This window comes from Pelodiscus sinensis, chromosome 4, assembly GCF_052426305.1.
Source record: "Pelodiscus sinensis isolate ZL-2025 chromosome 4, ASM5242630v1, whole genome shotgun sequence".
Taxonomy (NCBI): domain Eukaryota; kingdom Metazoa; phylum Chordata; order Testudines; family Trionychidae; genus Pelodiscus; species Pelodiscus sinensis.
Genome location: NC_143055.1, coordinates 108,173,799 through 108,192,511, shown reverse-complemented (window position 1 = coordinate 108,192,511; position 18,713 = coordinate 108,173,799). Strand labels below are relative to the sequence as shown.

General features: G+C 42.7%; 1 protein-coding gene across 4 annotated transcripts in view; it reads right to left on the bottom strand.

The window, feature by feature from the left end:
* Positions 1 to 5,663: 5,663 nt before the first annotated feature.
* The window catches only part of LEF1 (lymphoid enhancer binding factor 1), a 126,467-nt gene continuing 113,417 nt past the window's right edge, over positions 5,664 to 18,713 (bottom strand). For all 4 annotated transcript variants that reach the window (XM_089777635.1, XM_089777637.1, XM_089777636.1 and 1 more), the window contains 1 exon segment: positions 5,664 to 6,752. In XM_089777635.1, the coding sequence (XP_089633761.1) occupies positions 6,673 to 6,752 (80 nt within the window). In that variant the 3' untranslated portion in view covers positions 5,664 to 6,672.

Here is an 18,713-nt window from a genome sequence, read left to right as displayed (position 1 = left end):
CTAAGCACCAGGCTTTTGGTTTTTCTGGTGCAGATATGCACATTACACTGTCTTCCTGACACAATTGATCACTCTTGGCTCTCTTTTGGGTTGGTTACATGTGTTCTCCGAGCATGCCCCTTGGATCAGGCTTGGCCAGTCTACATAAGCAAGGGAATGCCTGGTATAAGAATCCCGCTGGGGCTTAGGTGACTTTTGATTGTGCCTGCTGGCAGAAGCAGAGGTGTTTAGGGAATTTGTCTCCAGGGTTAGGTGGAGGTTAAGCAGATTTTGAGGATCTCAGTGGCACCTCGTTGTTAGACTTCGGTGCCTAAGTCTCTTTGTGGATCAAGCCATAAATAACTGCGCTTATGCTGATTGTGGTGGTGTCTGTTCCAGACTACAGGATCTTTCCTCTTTTGCTGTCTGATACTGTTTTGTTGGTGCATTTCTCTTCTGCCTAGTAACAGCCCCAGCTATTCTGGTCCTATATTTCTGCCAGCAACCACTTCTAGGATGGCTTTCCATAAGTGGACAAACCTTTTCAGTAGACACGCCATTCAGAAGAATGTAAAACATTTGTCACTGGTAACCTAACCTCCCATTGGGAGCTTTGGCTCCAGTGTTGACAGGCTTGCAGATTAACCACTTTCACCAGCAAGCAGCTTTCTGCTGAGCTGTGGGAAGAAGGCTGTAAGCTTGCTTTTGTGAAGGCAAGTCTGTAATAAACAGCTAGTATAGGCATATGCTGAATTAGCACCAAATAATACCTCCCTTTTTGCTTTGTAATCCATTAAAAGGGGATCGGCATGTCCTCTAGCTCCTCCTCTTCACATGCAATAAAATTGGGCACAGCACACTTTCCATCAAGCATGTTCACATGTAGTCTGTAAACTTCACGAATCCATTGTACAACAACACTCTGTTTGCATATTTGGTTCTCCTGGGAAGTAGGTTCAAGTCCCTCATCCAAGTCTGTCAGGGTGAAGATTTGACCCCGGGTCGCCCACATCCCAGGATGTGGATTCTATAGGGAAGCAAGGTGCCTAGCTGTTTCAAGGGTGAGCCTAAAGTCCCCCTTGTGTGTCTCGCTCTTGGTGATTAAATGCTTTTCAAAACCAGCCCTAATGGTGAGATTTTCAAATGTGCCTAAAAGATATATTTAGGAGCCTAATCATAGCCCCTTGTATTTGATAATCTTTGATTTGAGCCTTAAAACTAACAAAGCATTAGATGAGCAAGAGGAGTTTGCTACAAGTTTCCTATCAAGAGCTATTAGGGAAAGCAGGTCTTCATTGGATATCTCATTGCATAAAAGAAAATGGAATAGAATCCCATCTTAATGTTTTCAAACTTTGGGAGCAACAAATGCCCACCTATGCTGCTAATTATTCACTTCAACCAGTAACAGCAGGGCCTGTAGGGCAGAAAGACTACTGATGTGTCCTACCAATTACACTGGATTTTTTTTTCTTCAGATGGGTACTAGAGCTTATTATAAATTAATGGGTACTGTCAGAGTATTGTTTTAGCCTGTGAGCTCTAGGAGTTGAAAACCAAAGCTACCGCTTGGGTGTTAAATATTAAACAATATTTCCTATACATAAATTTTGCCTAAAGAACACCATCTCTAATTAAATGATTTTAAAAAAATCCACCAAATGTAACTGCACAAGCAGCTCTCTCATGAACCTTGAGTAGGATGATTTCAGAAGACTGAGAATCAGTTTGGAGTTAGAAGCTGCTCACAGGATACACTTTACCTAGTTTGCCCAAGAATTGGAGATTTATTAGAGAGATTGGTTGTATCCAGTGATGGTTTCTTTGGTATGAAACAGATACTTCAGAGGGTAGTAGGTTTCCCTGGAGAGAGACACTACTGTGTTTGTTTTAGAATAAATAATTAAGCAGGTTGCTTGATTAAAATCTCTATTAGCAGATGTCCTTCTGCAGGTCCCGCTTCTACCCCATTCTACCTGCAAGTTTAACTGGATGAAAAACAAAGGATATTAATACTAGGGAAGTAAGTGACTAGTCAACTGCATTCTGTATCAGAGGCAGCAAAGGGTGGGGGAAGCAGGAGCTGTCTTAAAAGAGGGTTCCCACCAACACCATGTCCACGGGGTTGGGAGAAGCAGGGGAAGCAGAGTGGTCCTGAGTGCAGAGCGAGCCAGAACTGTTTAGCCTGGTGGGCTCTTGCTACATTTAAAAGTGCAGAGCCACAGCAGCCCCACCCCTCCAACTGACTAATTGAGTAGTTGGAAATGCCATCGACTACTTGATTAGTTAACTGATCCTTACTATCCCTAGTTAATACAGGAATTACTTAGCACCTTATTTCACAGCCCATACCTGACAAATGAACCAAAGCAAAGAATTGGAAAAAAATCTCCTAAAGTCCTCTTTATTCCACTTACAGGCAAATACCTTATGACCACAACCTTATCTCTGCCTTAATGATAGAGGTGCCAGTCCCCCATGAATTCTTTTACCAATATATTCTCTCCCCAACAGTTAGCAAGTGAACCCTTTACCAGATCTCCCCTAAACACTTTATGTGCAAAAGGGTATAAACAGAACCAAGGGAAGGCTATGATCGTTGGTCTGTAGTGTACAGCAGCTGTAGTACTGATAGAGTGCATGCTTTTAAATGGCGTAATTACTTTGTTTTTGCTTTGAGGGGGTGGGGAAGTTCTGTCAGGTATGGTGAGAGTAGCAATCATAACTGCTTCCCAGTGAAACTGTGTTAGCACTAGTATCCCTTGCATATAGGAAGTGGAAGTCCTAATATTATAACAAACATTAGTAGATGTAAAACATTCAGTCCATAACTTGTACCTTATTTCACAAGGGAGAGACCCACACTGCTGCTGTTACTACTCACTGCGTTGTCACTATTGGGAGCTATCTCACTTTCAAAACAGAAGAGGTGAGTAGTCCATTAAATCCAGACAATTGTCGGGGTTAAGCAGAGTTGAAGGTCCCTCCCAACTGAATGTCTAATGCATCCTTCTCGTATGTTTTTTTCTGTCATCTCATGGGGGTGACAATAGCTGTGCGATAGATTACATTTATCGGGCAGCTTTCTCCCTGTGACTTGTGCTAGTGTGACTTACCATTATCAGCTGAGTTCTTCTCAAAATCTCTGAGCTAAGAAACTTGTAGGGAACTGAAACAAGTTAAATGACCTGGCCAAGGTAAAATTCAAACAAATCATTGCCATTTCTTAAATTAACTTTCCAGAAATGTTTCTTCTCAAGTAGCAGTTAGTGAAAGGCCTTAAATCAAATACAGTCCCCCATCCTGCGAGTGTGACCTTGTATATTAAACAGTTTTCAGTTGGGAGGCTGAAATCTTGTAGGGCAGCACACTATTAAAAGCACAGGCAGAGTTAAAACTAGTGTTTAAGTCTTCACAGCTCCCAACGGAAGCAAGGGCATTTCTACTGACATCCTAAGGATGTTACATTTCGATTAATCAACTAATGGAATAGTTGATGTAATTTCCATCAACTATTTGATTGGTCAGTAAGGGCGCCTTGCTATATTTGAAAAGCAGAAGCGCTGCGGGAAGCCTGGTGTAAGCTGGGGATTAAAACAGTCTCCTGCTGACCCCACACTCCCTGCTTTGAAATGTACAAGAGTCCCAGGAGCTCACCCCAGGCTCCCTGCAGGACTCTTGCTACATTTCAAAGGCTTAATTAAGCACCGCCAGTTCCCTGCTGCATCTCTGCCCCTTCTCCCCATAGAGATGGTTGCTGGGGGGAACCAGCTTTTAAGCTGGCTCCCCCCCAATATGAAATCCTGCTACCTCTCTCTGATAGAGGCAGTGGTGGGGAGGCGGGAGGGGAGAAGCGACTAGTCGAGACACTAGTCACTTACATCCCTATGAGGTCCCCCAGAGAATTGTTCTTGAACCAGTACTATTAAGTGTCTGTCATTGATCTGGAAGAAAATTGATTGTTGGTGTAGTTTGCAGATCACAAATATTGGTGTAGTGGTAAATAAAGACAGGTCAGTTCTGTAAAGAACTATCTCCTGGTAAACTGGGCTCACTTGAATAGCATAGATTTAATGTAGCTAAATGCAAGGTAACATAGGATGAGGGACTATATTTTGGAAACAGTGACTCGAGAAAGGAGGAGGTAGTAGGGGTGGTGATGGTGGTTAACCGATTGCACGTGAGCACAGACAGCAGTCTTGTGACCAAGAGAGCAAATGCAGTCCTTGGATGTATATAGGAGAGGAACAAGTAAGTAGAAGTTTAGCGGTATTACTATTGTTAAGGGATTTGTGAGATCATTACTAGACAATTGTGTCAACATTTGAAATGATGTGGACAAATTGGAAAAAGAGAACGACAAGAATGAATCCTGGTCTGTAATACCTGCCTGCTTTAGTGTTATATTAAAGCATCTTAATCTATTTATCTTTTTTTAAAAAGTTGAGGGGCCTTGGTCATGGTGAGTAAGTTCTTAAGTGGAGACCTATGTGTGGCTCTTTAATTTAGAAAAAACGTAAGCTGAGAGTTAGACATTCAGACTTAATGCCTGCTTACCTGTAAGTGGATGGATTCTGTCAGTTGATATCTAAATCAAGATTAGAGGTCTTTCTAAATGTGTTGTAGATCAACCAGAAGTTAGTTTTGATGCAGGAACTTTTAGAAGGGATACCATCACCTCTTTTATGAAAGGTGGTCCGACTAGAAATTATTGTAATGGTTCCTTTAGACTTTAAAATCTGTAAATGTCTGATAACACCAAGAAATACTATACTCCTGTATTTTTTCAGAAGAGCTGTTGTGTGATGCTGTTCCCAGAAACTCCTCTTTGGGCATTTTTTCCAAAAGTGAAGTTACTGTCCATAGGTGATGGGTATGAGGTTATTTGTGGAAGTACTAACATTCAGGAAATAGTTCAGAGACCATACAAAACAATCTGACTATATCAACCAGGGTCCCCAGCATCCAACTGGATGCAGACACAGGGACATCAATGAGATTTATATAAGCTCTAGTCTCTGATCATATGGCTATAGATGCAGGTTCAGGGCCCATGCTTGTAGATAGGTTTTCGGACATGACTGTAAGTATGGAATATGTGCCTCTAACTTGCAAAACCAACATTGATACTGCAGGCCCATTTAGTACATCTCCATTAGGAAATTGAGGAAAAGAGTGTGGACTCTTCAGGGTAGATGGCCAGTCCCGCCTCTTCCTCATTCCCAGGATGAGGATAGGTGGTTTCAGGTGTCCTTAAAAAAAATCCCATGTCTTCCTAGACACTTAGGTCAAGTAGGTATGCAAAACCAGCTACATTGAATATTTAGCTGGAGTTGGCTTACCTTAAACTGAGCTTGGAGGCATCCACACAGTGGACAGGAGTACAGGCGCCAGCTGGAACTGCCCTCAGCATTTTCTTTACGGGTCTAAAACAAACCCACTAAATCGTACACTGGAACATCAATCTCTGGCAAGTGTAGATGTTCTCTTAGAAATGCAGGTGGGTGAGCAAGAGACACGCACACCATGTTACTCATAAAACAGATGTTGAGCTAAAGGTCTATAAGCCCCAAAATCACCTTCATGAAATTCTTAGTATTATTATAGCTGCTATGGATTCCAGTCATTCTAGCATGAGCCATCTCTAGTTTTAATCATGCAATTACTCTTAATCAGACCAGTGATTTTTATTACAAAGCTTTTATTAAAAAAAACAAATGCTCAGCACATTAACTCAAACTGGAATGACAAAAAAATCAGTTGACAACATTTTTGGCAAAGGCTGTGCCTTTTAAAAAATGGGTACATCGATGCTCATTTTAGCAACTGGCATAAAATCCCACTAACAGGCTAACAAAAACAGGTACAAATACAGAACAAGTGAAGTAAATTCAAGTGCTGGGCTTTTTGTTGTTTTTACAAGGAAGAGGGAAAGGGGTGAGAAGAACTCACTGCAGTTGAATTTACTGGATGTATTGCTTATGTTTACAGAGTGTAAATGAAACAGGAGTGACATGTCTACCGACCACCTGACTGTGGTGTTACATTTATTTAAGTTCTCTAGGACACTCTATTACATAGACTGAGAGGCCACTATTTGTTACAAATAGTTTAACAAAAAGCCACGTTTTCCATACAGGTTTTTTTTCTTCTCCTCTGTCAGAAAAAAAATACTTAAAAAAAATCAGATAGTTGAAGCTTATTTAAAGCTCACAGCTAGTAAAATATACACCAATGAAGTTAGAAACTAAGAGTTAAAATATAAAAGCATTCAAGTGTCTTAAAGCTAAAAACAAAATTGATCCTTTTGCACCATTAAATAAAAAAAAGTCTGAGCATCTTCCTCGTCCAGATGACTTCCATTCTTCAATGTGCTACATGTGGGTAGCTGTGTTCAGTTGGCTGAAGCAGGCAGAAACAGCTGACCTACCTGTTGCTGACTCAGTATGGAAACAGGAGAGAGACAGGCTTAGGAGTGCAAGGTGAAGATGAAAGATGTTCTGCCAACCTGAGCAATCTGAAATACTCATTTGCTCCATTCTATAATCAGGGCTGGGGTCCTGTGGTAGTGAAATATTTTGGCAGTGATTGTCTTTATGATTCAGTGTCTTTAGCAGTGACATCATGGTGAATTCAACATCCTGGAAAGACCCGTGGGGGTGGTCTGTACAGATGAAGGACACACCTGGGGTATTAACAAGCTTCCATCTCCAGAAGGGGTCCTGGCGTCGCTGCCTTTGCTTTGCATGTTGAGAACGCATTTCTTTTCCCACCTACAAAGGGAAGGGGAAAAAAATGTCAGCTATATCCAGTTTGCTTTAAGCAGTCGAGCCCCAAGGAGCCATCTGAACATAATATATCTTAAGCCTGGTGTCTCAAACTCCCGTCCTGTGGGCCAGCCCTGGCCGAAGCAATTGCAAAATCCAGCCTGGCTCTCCTGGTGGGCAGGAGGAAGGCATGTCCGTTACTGAGCCCCAAGTCCCGCCATTTCCCACCACTGCCCTGCCCTCTCCCCCAATGGCATACTGCTTTAAAGATCACTAGGGGAGCCAGGTGCCATGCGGCAGCAGTGGTCAATTCTCCCCCGCCCCCTCCAAGAGCCATGGAGAAGTGGAATAAGTGCACCCATCCAGTGCTCTCTGCGGCTCCTGCTTCTGCAGAGAGGCTTGACCACTGCTGCTGCATGGTGCTAACCCCCCTGGTGATCTCCAAAGCTGTGTGCTTGGGCAAGAGGGCAGGACAATGGCAGGAAGGGGCAAGACTTGGGGGTTGGTAACAGATAGCCCCTGCCTCTCGGGAGTCCCGGACCAAATTGTGCAATCATTCCGATCGGGACAACAGGCCTATGGGCTGGGAGTTTGAGACTCATGTCTTAAATTCTCTAAAGGGTAAGCCATGCTGATGGTCACAAAAATCCCATGGACCAACTGTACGAAGGAAAGAGTGCTTTTGGAATAGCAACCTGGGTTCTAGCAGTGCTTTAGCTCAGAGCGGAAGCCTGTAAGAATGTTCAAGGGCTCTTGTCTTGCATTATATAGTCACCAGATTACTTTGCATTATCAATAGCTTGATAAACAACATGTAAGCTGTCCATCCTAGAATGTAAAGAAGTCAGAGTTAGAAAGTCAAAGTTAGGCTCTGTCTACACTGAGCATCTGGGCCTTTGCAGCCGAACCATTGTAAGGTGTGATGTGTAGTTGCTCTCTCCCAGTGACAAAATAGAACCACTTCCAACAAGAGGAGGTAGCATTGTCACTGGGAGTGCAGTCTATACGGCGCGTATCATCAAACCTTTTGTTGTATGGGAGGTATTTTTTCACACCCTGACTGACAGAACTCTGGTCATCTGAAGAAGTGGGCTGTGCCCACAAAACCTCATGATACCAATGTACATGTTTTGTTAGTCTATAAAGTGCTACCAGACCTTTTGTTGTTTTTTAGAAGTTTTAATGATAGATGTGCTAGCGTTAGACATAGCTTGAGAGAAATTATTCCCTTGCAATAATTGACCTAGATGTCTGTTAGAGGGTTAGACATGCCTTATTAGGACACTAATAAAGGTCAATTAAAACTGCAGCTTGATGCCTCAAGCCCTACTCTAGTTAGAAGTAAAAATATTGTGTTTTCTTTAAGCAACTAGCAGGAATGCTAAAATGGGAAGCTACTTAGAATCCTCTGAACCCCTGCCATGGTGTGAAACAGAACGGGTCGGATATATCCATAAGGGTATGGCTTCCAGGTCAGTCAGAGACCACAGCGCTTATGTTGTCTGACAGCAGAGCTTGTGAGGATCTTAGGAAGAATGACTAATATTGTTGTGCATGCAAAAGGTCACCGGGTGCAGGCCTTAAGAACTGCTCATTCCACCCTCCAGAGATAAGCCTCGTTGTTAGCTTGACATCATGTAGAGATATGTGAGATATCCGAATGAAATTTGCGAGAGTTTTTCCAAATGAATGAGAGCGTACTGAAAACCGGATCTACTTCACTGCTGATTCAGTAGTCGCCCAGGCCCTCCGGGCCCAGACAGTAGGATTATAAAAGGGCTCCTCCCAATGCTAGACTAGTGAGTCAAACCACCCTGCTTAGATGATGCATCAGTTATTTTTAGCATAAAGATCAATCTTGAGTGGTGGTCTAAGTGTTGCTGCTATGCCATCAACATCCACTCAAAGTGTAACCCTGCAGGTACTGCACAGCTGCCACTCATTTAAACCTTCTCATTAGAACAGCTTTTAAAAATACTTGAAATTATATCAGCTAGGTAAGTGAAGCAGTATCAGATAGGGGAGAAGAGGGGGTACTTCAAAGCAGCAGTGCTGTTTGAAGCCTGGGGCCAGACCCTGGGCTTCATGCGGCTCTGCTGCTTTGAAAAGCTGCATGCAGCCCAGAGCCAGCTCGGGTGTCCCCAGGCTGCATGTGGTGTTTCAAAACAGTAGTACCCAGTGGAGCCCAGGATCAGCTGGGGACTCCCCTGCTAATCCTGGGCTCCGTGTGGCACTACAACTTTGAAACACCACATGGAGCCCGGGATCAGCTAGCTGACTCCAGGCTCCAAGTGGCACTTTCGCCTTTGAAGCCCTACGGCTGTTGCTGCACTTCAAAGGCGGAGGCACCCAATCGAATAGTCAATGAAAAATGCATCAACTATTCGATTAGTCAGTTATCTATACTTAACATCCCTAATATAAATTATAGACTTCATAGATAATTCAAAGATTTCTTCAAGCTGTGATAAAAGAATGACAAAGTTAATAAAGATCCTATTGGACCAACTTCTGTTGGAGAGAGAAAGAAACTTTGGAGCTTAGAGAGAACTGCTCTACCTGGGAAAAGTATTCAGTGTTCTTGGTAAATACAAGGCGGAACTCATTGTTCAGCATAGGCAATCAATGCATAATTGCAAGGAACCACTGAAGGTGAAATGGCCAGTTGACAATACAGATGTCATTGTATAGAGGACTACACAATTAGCCAATATGCCCAGGCTTATCAATTAATCTTGTCGACAACACGTTTTCTCTCCCCTCCACCCCCCACTGCCTCTGTATCACAGGCAGCAAGGTGGGGGGAAGCAGGAGCCAGTGATTCCCCCCCCCCCCCCAGTGCTGCTGTCTCCAATAGAGAGGCAGCAGCGTAGAGGTGAGGGGGATAGGCTGGAGCCAATATGTATGAGGAACAGGCTTTCAAGCTAGCTCCCTGTGGACCTGCCTCCCCCCTTTCCCCTGCTGCATCCTACAGAGGCGGGGGTGGAAAGAGGGAAGCAGGCAAGAACCGATGCTGGGGGGCCCAAGCTTAAAAGCTGGTACACCCAGCACCAGCTCCCCCGTGCCAAATGCGCCTGCCTCTTAACGGGTTGCTTTGTGGGATGCAGAACAGCCTCTGTCTGCAGGGAGCTCTGTGCAGGAAGCTGGTTTTTAAACTGGCTCCCTTCACAGACTGGTTCTGCCTGCCACCCCACACTGCTGCCTCTGATAAAGAGGCAGCAGCACAGAGTGGCAGGGAGCTCCCCAGGAGTGGGGCTGGAAGCACATTGGCTGCTGGCCCCACCCCTGGGGACTATTGAATAGTCATGTAACCTCTAAGATTTCATGTTGTTTACATGACTATTTCATTACAAGACACCTCTTTAATTGCTGGGGCTGGTGGAAAGAAAAAGGGGGAGGGATAGCTCAGTGGTTTGAGCATTGGCCTGCTAAACCCAGATTTGTGAGTTCAATCCCTGCGGAGGCCATTTAGGGATTTGGGGCAAAAATTTGTCAGGGATGGTACTTGGTCCTGCTGTGAAGGCAGGGGACTGGACTCGATGACCTTTCAAGGTCCCTTCCAGTTCTAGGAGATAGGCAATCTCCATTATTAAACACTCACCTACACTGTTGTAATTTTCTCACTCAGGTGTGAAAACACACACACCCTCTGAGCACAGCAAGTTTCAGTGATGATGCTGCATTGTCTATAGGACATAGCTTTTAGCCATACAGCTGTGTCGTCACAGCCATGTTGCTAAAAGTCATGCAGCGAAGCCACTGTTTGTCAGCTCTTCAGCTAACAAAATACCTCCATCCCTAGCATGCTGTTCACATTGGCACTTGTCCTGGCAAAACTTTTATCTTTCTAGGAGAATTTTTTTTTTACACCTCCAAAGGATAAAATTTTTGTTCAGTTGCCAGTGTAGACATAGCCTAAAGAAAATATAGTAGTAGTAATATAATAAAACAGATAACATAGCACCTTGAAGTATGTCAAAAGACAATACAAAAACTTTTACAACAAATGGATTAAGCGTACACATTACTGCTGTTAGTTATTATATGTCAAATCAAACATCAGGTTAGAGAATTTTGTTAGCGAGTGGCTCTATGCTGTTATCAGAGCAGCAATTAAAGCCTGCTAAACTTAGGGTGCAAATATTTATGCAGTGTGCCAGACTTTAAATGTAAAGGGCATTCCTGCCACCAGTTTCAACTGAAGCCTCATTATAGAAGGTATTTATTTGTACAGTGCATCTTGGCTGCTGATTAGACAGTGGCTGATTTATTACTTCACCTGAGCAATTATAAAAACTTATGCTCTCTAAGGTCCAAAACCAAAACACTCTTGAAATTACATTACAAAGATAGCTTCCCCAATTATCACCCCCTATTGTCATTACCTCACAGACACTAACCTATCCCCCTCTCACACACCGCCATTCTAAAATCTGATTTGTCAATGTTATGTGTGTTCACTTTTTTTTTATTGTATCACTTTGGTATATATAGTCGCGCCAGTTTTCTTCCACAAATTGATCTGAGGAAGTGGGTCTGGCCCACAAAAGCTCATCACCTAATAAACCATCTTGTTAGTAAAGTGCTGAATAGTCCTGTCTTTTGTTTCAGCTAGACCAGACTAACACGGCTGCATCTCTATCACTATTGAAATCAAGATGCTTCTTTAGTCAGCTTCTAAATCCCAACCAGTAAATTGAATAATCAAAATACAGACCACTATTTATGGTGGAAGAGAAAAGGTGAGAAGGACAAACATTAAGCAAATAAGGCTGCTTTAGAAAAACTGCATTAGAATGAAAATGCAAGTTCTGTTGCTAACTCCATTCAGATCTTTAATTTGAGGGAGAGCTGACTCTTTCCCCCTTAGCTGATTAAGGGAAGTTTTTACTTGGTGTTGTGCTTGGTAGCTACAAAAAGAGCAGGCAAAGCTGTTGTGCCCTTTGAGAACAAAGTCAACTGTCCATTGCAAAAACCCAGCTGTTTCAACGGACGTGGTGTATATTGACTAATTCAGTTCCTATTTCCTCCTAAAACCATCCCAATTCCCCAACTAAAAAAAGCCTTTCAGTTTCCTGCATTTTTTTTAAAGTAGCACATTGCTTCACAACATATGGGGATCAAAGAGTTATAAAGGGCTCTACCTTTCCAAGGAGCACGAAAGAGGCCAAGCAAATAGCAGAGGAACACTGGTGAGAGCACCCTGCAGATTTATGTTTACTTTGTGCCTTTTCATCCCAGATTTTCAAAGGTTTGGTCCAGGTTAGTCTTCCTGGGAAGGTTTTCCTCTCAGTTGCACATGAAAACATTCAGCTTCCTGTTGAGGAATGGCCTTGAGGCGCCAGGCCAGTAGTTCACAGCAGTCTGATACAAGTGCTGTGATTCAGAACTACTCCCCGTTAGCAGCCCCAAATGTCTACTTCACTGAAGGAAATGAAATGCTCTTCTGTTGAGATGATTCCCTACCTCCTCCCCCTTCCCTTGCCAGCAAGCTATCTTTGAAGTCAGGAGGTTAAAATAACGACCACGGCCTTGCTCTGGCCTTCAGTTTTTAAACTGGGGCCTTTACATATTTGAGTCAAAGTACAACTGTAGCAATTTTTCTGACTCAGATTTTCATAATCTCTCCCTTCCTCTCCTTTCTTTTTCCACCCGTAAAGAGGCTTCTTTCATTATTCCAATTGCACAAGGAGGCCTAAAGTTATTCTTTCCAGAGTAATACTACAGAAAATTACACAGCAATTCTCTGCAAATCATGGCAAAGGTATGGTTTTCCCCAGCTGCTCATTTTTTAAGGCTATAGACAGAAAGTTACTTCTACTACGGATAGATCAACCCACTTCTTTTAAGAAAACTACTATGGTGTTGCCTTAATGATATAAAACAGGTCAAATCAGGCTTCTTTTCACGAAGCCACAGGCATGTGCTAAGGAGACTGAAGCCTTCCCACATCTGAGACTTCGCTGGGGGGCTGCCGCTGACGTCTGGCCAAGCCAGGCATGCCCCGGCAAAGCCCAATCCACAAGCAAAGTCCATGCAATCAAAGACTGCAATTACAGTTCCCTGCCTGTGGTTAGGCTTCAAAGAAAGTGCTGCAAGTCACATTTTACATATGTGAAGTCCTGAACCTGAGCCATAATCGGAGCTACTGCCTACCATTTGCACTGTTCTTCAGACTGCAGAAAAATACAAGCACACACCCCTCTCCAGTTTTTGAATAAGTAACTTCAATAGAAACAAACAAAAAGCTCTCTGATTATGAGAGCGCTGAACTTCAACAGCTAGCAACACCAAAGCTGTGACTCACAACTGGAAGTTAGTTGGGTGAAAAAACAAATTATTTTTGCTTTCCCAAAAGACAGCATCCAAGTTTTGCACCCTCTTCCTCATCTTTTGCAATGGAACAGAATGAACCCAAGGTCAAAGGACACCTCATCTCCTAGAACATTGCAAAATAAAGAGTTACTCATCTTCAAGATGATTAAAAACAGGGTTTAGAGGGGCTGAAATGTTGATGATTACATAGCGTCATCCAATTCAGGCCAGCCACTGGACACGGTATTGAAATCAGGGTATTAAAGTAGCCTTGAAAGAGGAAGTGGGTCAAAGGAAGAAGTAGCCCTTCAGAAAAGGCTGTTTATGAACGAGTGTTCTCTAAAAGGGGCTATACGTATGTTGTTTTTCCACCGTGCTTTGGGGTGAGGCAGTGGAAGGAAAGGCAAGGTGAAATGGGGAAATTTTTCAATTACAAAACCTGCTTTTATTAGTGTGTTTTGAATGACATATCAAACCATGTCCTGAGCAAAACTAATCCGAATTTTTTCTTTTGGAGTTTTCAGAACTACTGCTAAAGGCCCAACTTCTCGCCACTATTCTTCAATATTAAAGACACCTAAATATGTAAATAAAAATATTACGCCACTAATACAAATGTTTCATTCTAAGTAACCCACACTGTCACATTGATGCCTTGTCTACTCAGGAAATTCTTGGTTTCTTCACCACTTCAGTTTCACTGCTGGCAGCTACTGTGGGATTATTAATGTTATGCTGATGCAGCAGCATCTGCTGGTGTGTTCAATGGCATGAGTCATAGACCTACTCCAAAGCAGGGTTAATGACCAGGCTTGTGGCCACCTAAAGCCCTGTCTATGTGAAGACTCACATTGGTGGAGTAAAACCAGCAGCACATATTTATCAAGGGCATTCTGCAATAAAGAGTATAAAGATGACCTTTGACCTATCACTGTTTGGCAGGATTATACTGCTAACTCTTGACATGTTCTTTCCACTTCAGAACAGAAACTCTGTGTAGCTCAATAAAAACTTTGTTACCACTAAGTAGCCAAGACTCCAGCAGCTTCTTTGAGAGAAGAATGATCAACATATGAAGTGACCTGCGAAGGAGGCAAAATGGGTTTGTGCCCTTTTTGCTTCGTTCTAATGTATAATGAACATTTGAAGGAACATATCTTTCAAAAGAGATATGAAGAGTTGCTTTATTTTTTTTACATGCGAAATCCAGTTCTTGCCTACACTATGCCTCCTGGAAAATTTGGTCTGATAGAAGAAAAATACACCATCTCAAGCATCAAGGATATAAAATCTGCACACAGAGAAGGGAATCTAAGCTACGTCTAGACTACATCCCTCTGTCGGAAGAGGGATTTAAATGAAGCACTTCGAAAGTGCAAATGAAGCAGGGATTCAAATATCCCATGCTTCATTTGCTTTATCATGTATTGGCACTCTTTTGAAAGAGCGCTATTTTGAAATTGAAACCGCAGTCTAGACATGGTTCTTTCGAAAATGGGGCCCTTTTTTGAAAGATCCTGTAAATCTAAGTTTTTGAGGTTTACAGGATCTTTTGAAAAAGTGCCCCGTTTTTGAAAGAACTGCGTCTAGACTGCGGTTTCAATTTTGAAATAGCGCTTTTTCAAGAGTGCCATTACATGATTATGCAAATGAAGTGCGGGATATTTAAATCCCGACTTCGTTTACACTTTCTAAATGCTTCATTTACATCCCTCTGCTGACAAAGGGATGTAGGCTAGATGTCGTCTAAGTCAAGGTTTCAAATTGCGTTCACTCAAATACCAAGTGTCAGGTGGAAAGATTCTCTTGCAGCACTTTTAACAACACTATCCCTTCAATTCTCTTTTGTTCTAAGAAAATTGCTCACAATAACAGGAAAAATGTTTATATTTTCGATACTTTAAGGTAAATCAAGTAATTTCTTCAAATAAAGAAGGAAAAAAGTGGCAAAATATTTTTTTCCTTTGTAAATCACATTTAACCTATAGGTACAGGTTGAACCTCTCTTGTCCAGCACCCTCAGGTCCTGACCGCCACCAAACCAGAGCATTTGCCAAATCATGGGAGGTCAATATTGTCTAGTTGCATTACCAACACTTCTATTGCCTTCTTAAAGACATTTAGGGGTAAATTAAGAGCTAAACAACAGCACAGAACACTGAGTCAGGACTGATGACTGTAAAACTTTATGGGACTGCGGAAAACTTGGCCATGCCCATGGTAAGTGGACATCCAGCTAACTAAAATCAGGCTGGACAATGGCTGTTACTGGACCAGAGTATGCCAGATTAGAGAGGATCAACTTGTAGTAAAATTTGTGGTTAGACTTTTAATTCTGATATGAAGACCCAACCTCAGAATTCAGCCCATGCTCATGAATGATTCAATACAGAAATAGTTTTATATTTGAGCAATAATATCTAAGTGGTTACAGCCACCTGTTTTTACATAGCTCTATTAACTCCCTCTTCCCCAAGTCCAAAGTTTCCAGTGCAAAGTAGCAATGTGTAGAACTCACTATGCCAGCACTATGTAAGGCTCAATCATTTCCAAATAACTACTTGCTACAAATGATTAAAAATAAACACACACCTTGTCAGGACCTCAAGTTAGAGTATTTACAAGCAAACAATATGCATCTCCAGTTCTAAGCACTCAAGATGGGATAAGTTTGCAAGAAAAAACAAATCACAACAATGTAACAAAAAAAGCTTTCAGGCTTCAGGAGAATGCATCTTTCCCCTCCACAATGAAATGTGGACCTCTGAATCTACTGACCGAGGCTTTACAAAAGTCACAGGCTGGGGACCAAAGTGTCCAGTGTTCTAGTTCTACCTATGTCAGAGCAGATTTCATAAGTTGCACTTCTGTAGCTCTTCATAAAAATTTTGTGGGCATAGCACATTATTCTTATTTTTATAGAACCATAGAACTGGAAGAGACCTCAGAAGGTCATCAAGTCCAGCCCCCTGCTCTAGGCAGGACCAATTCCAACTAAATCAACCTGGCCAGGGCTTTGTCAAGCCGAGACTTAAACACCTCTAGGGATGGAGACTCCACTACTGCCCCAGGTAACTCATTCCTCCAGTGCTTCAGAGAAGAGCGACAAGAATGATTAAAGGTTTAGAGAACATGACCTATGAAGCCAGGCTTCATGAACTGGGCTTGTTTAGTTTGGAAAAAAGAAGATTAAGGGGGGACATGATAGCGGTTTTCAAATATCTAAAAGGGTGTCACAAGGAGGAAGGAGAAAATTTGTTCCTCTTGGTTTCTGAGGACAGGACAAGGAGTAATGGGCTTAAAGTGCAGCAGGGGAGGTTTAGATTGGACATTAGGAAAAAATTCCTAACTGTCAGGGTGGTCAAATATTGGAATAAATTGCCAAGGGAGGTGGTGGAATCTCCCTCTCTGGAGATATTTAAGAACAGGTTAGACAGACATCTGTCAGGGATGGTGTAGACGGAGCTTGGTCCTGCCTTGAGGGCGGGGGGCTGGACTCGATGACCTCTCGAGGTCCCTTCCAGTCCTATGATTCTATGATTTACCACCCTTCTAGTGAAATACTTTTTCCTAATATCCAACCTGGACCTCTCCCACCACAACTTGAGACCATTGCTCCTTGTTCTACCATCTGTCACTACTGAGAACAGCCTTTCTCCATCCTCTTTGGAACCTCCCTTCAGGAAGTTGAAGGCTGCTATCAAATCCCCCCTCACTCTTCGCTTCTGCAGACTAAACAGACCCAAGTCCCTCAGCCTCTCCTCATAAGTCATGCGCTCCAGCCCCCTAATCATTTTGGTTGCCCTCCGCTGGATCCTCTCCAATGCGTCCACATCCTTTTTGTAGTGAGGGCCCCAGAACTGGACACAATACTCCAGATGTGGCCTCACCAGAGCCGAATGAAGGGGAACAATGACATCTCTGGATCTGCTGGCAATGCTCCTCTTAATGCAACCTAATATGCCATTAGCCTTCTTGGCTACAAGGGCACACTGTTGACTCATATCCAGCTTCTCATCCACTGTAACCCCCTGGTCCTTTTCTGCAGAACTACTACTTAACTGGTTGGTCCTCAGCCTGTAACTATGCTTGGGATTCTTCCTTCCCAAGTGCAGGACTCTGCACTTGTCCTTGTTGAACCTCATCAGATTTCTTGTGGCCCAATCCTCCAATTTGTCTAAGTCACTCTGGACCCTATCTCTGCCCTCCAGTGTATCTACCTCTCCCCCTAGCTTAGTGTCATCCGCAAACTTGCTGAGGGTGCAATCCATTCCCTCATCCAGGTCATTAATAAAGATATTGAACAAAACCGGTCCCAGAACTGAAACTTGGGGCACTCAGCTAGAAACCGACCGCCATCCTGACATCGAGCCGTTGATCGTTACCCACTGGGCCCGGCTTTCTAGCCATCTTTCTATCCATCTTACCGTCCATTTGTCCAATCCACATTCCCTTAACTTGCTGGCAAGAATATTGTGGGAGATTATATCAAAAGCCTTGCTAAAGTCAAGATATATCATATCCACTGACTTTCCCACGTCCACAGAGCCAGTTACCTCATTATAGAAGCTAATCAGATTGGTCAGGCATGACTTGTCCTTTGTGAATCCATGCTGACTATTCCTAGTCACTTTCCTCTCTTCCAAGTGCCTCAAAATGGATTCCTTAAGGATCCCTTCCATGATTTTTCCAGAAACCGAGGTAAGACTGACCTGCCTATAGTTCCCTGTATCGTCCTTCTTCCCTTTTTTGAAGATGGGCACTACATTTGCCTTTTTCCAATCATCCGGGATTTCTCCCGATTGCCACGACTTTTCAAGTGAGGAAGCAGTCTCAGTAGAAGTAAATGGACATACTCATACAATACCACAAATTAATCTACACCAACAACGCTGTCCAGACAAAGACCAAATCCTGTCCCTCTCCCAGCCTGCCCAAGACTAGCAGCTAGGAGCCACTGGCTGGGGCATTCCCAGCAGCCTAGGTGAGGTCTGACGCTGCCTCCTTAGCTGCAGGAAACTTCATACCTACATGCACAAGTGCAGTGAGGGTAAAATATGCAGTTCCACTGAATCTGAAAAGCTTCAAGATTTGATTGAATTTGCCACAATTTCATTTCAGGATGGAAAAAAGAGGAAAATAATTCTAACAATGTCTCAATTTGTAGGACAAAATATTTTGGTTTTGAAACATCTTGGTTTCAAAGTGTTTATTTTGTATTTGAATACAAAATAAGTTTCAAATAAAACAAACTTTTAGATCTCCCTGGAAAAAAACTGAATTTTTATAAAAGAGAATTGTGAAAATTTCAGATTTGAAGTGAATCTGGATTTTGAAATCTTAAAAAAGTGTGTGAAAAATTATTTCCATCCTCAACACAAAACTTTATGAGAACTTCACACTTGTCAGTCTGGTGCTAAATTCACTAAACCAACTGATTTGAAGAAGGGTGGGAGTATAGGTGGACTACCAGCAGTCTTCCCTCCCTCCCCTACCAGGTCAGAATTCGAGCAAAAGTTTCCCATTCTTCTCCCCCCTCCCCAACAGTATTTTCAAAGTTTTTTTTTTTTTTTTTTAAGGTATTTTCTATGGAAGGGATAATAAGCTTTTTAGGATCTTGTAAAACAACTCCTACTTCACAGAAGTTTCCTT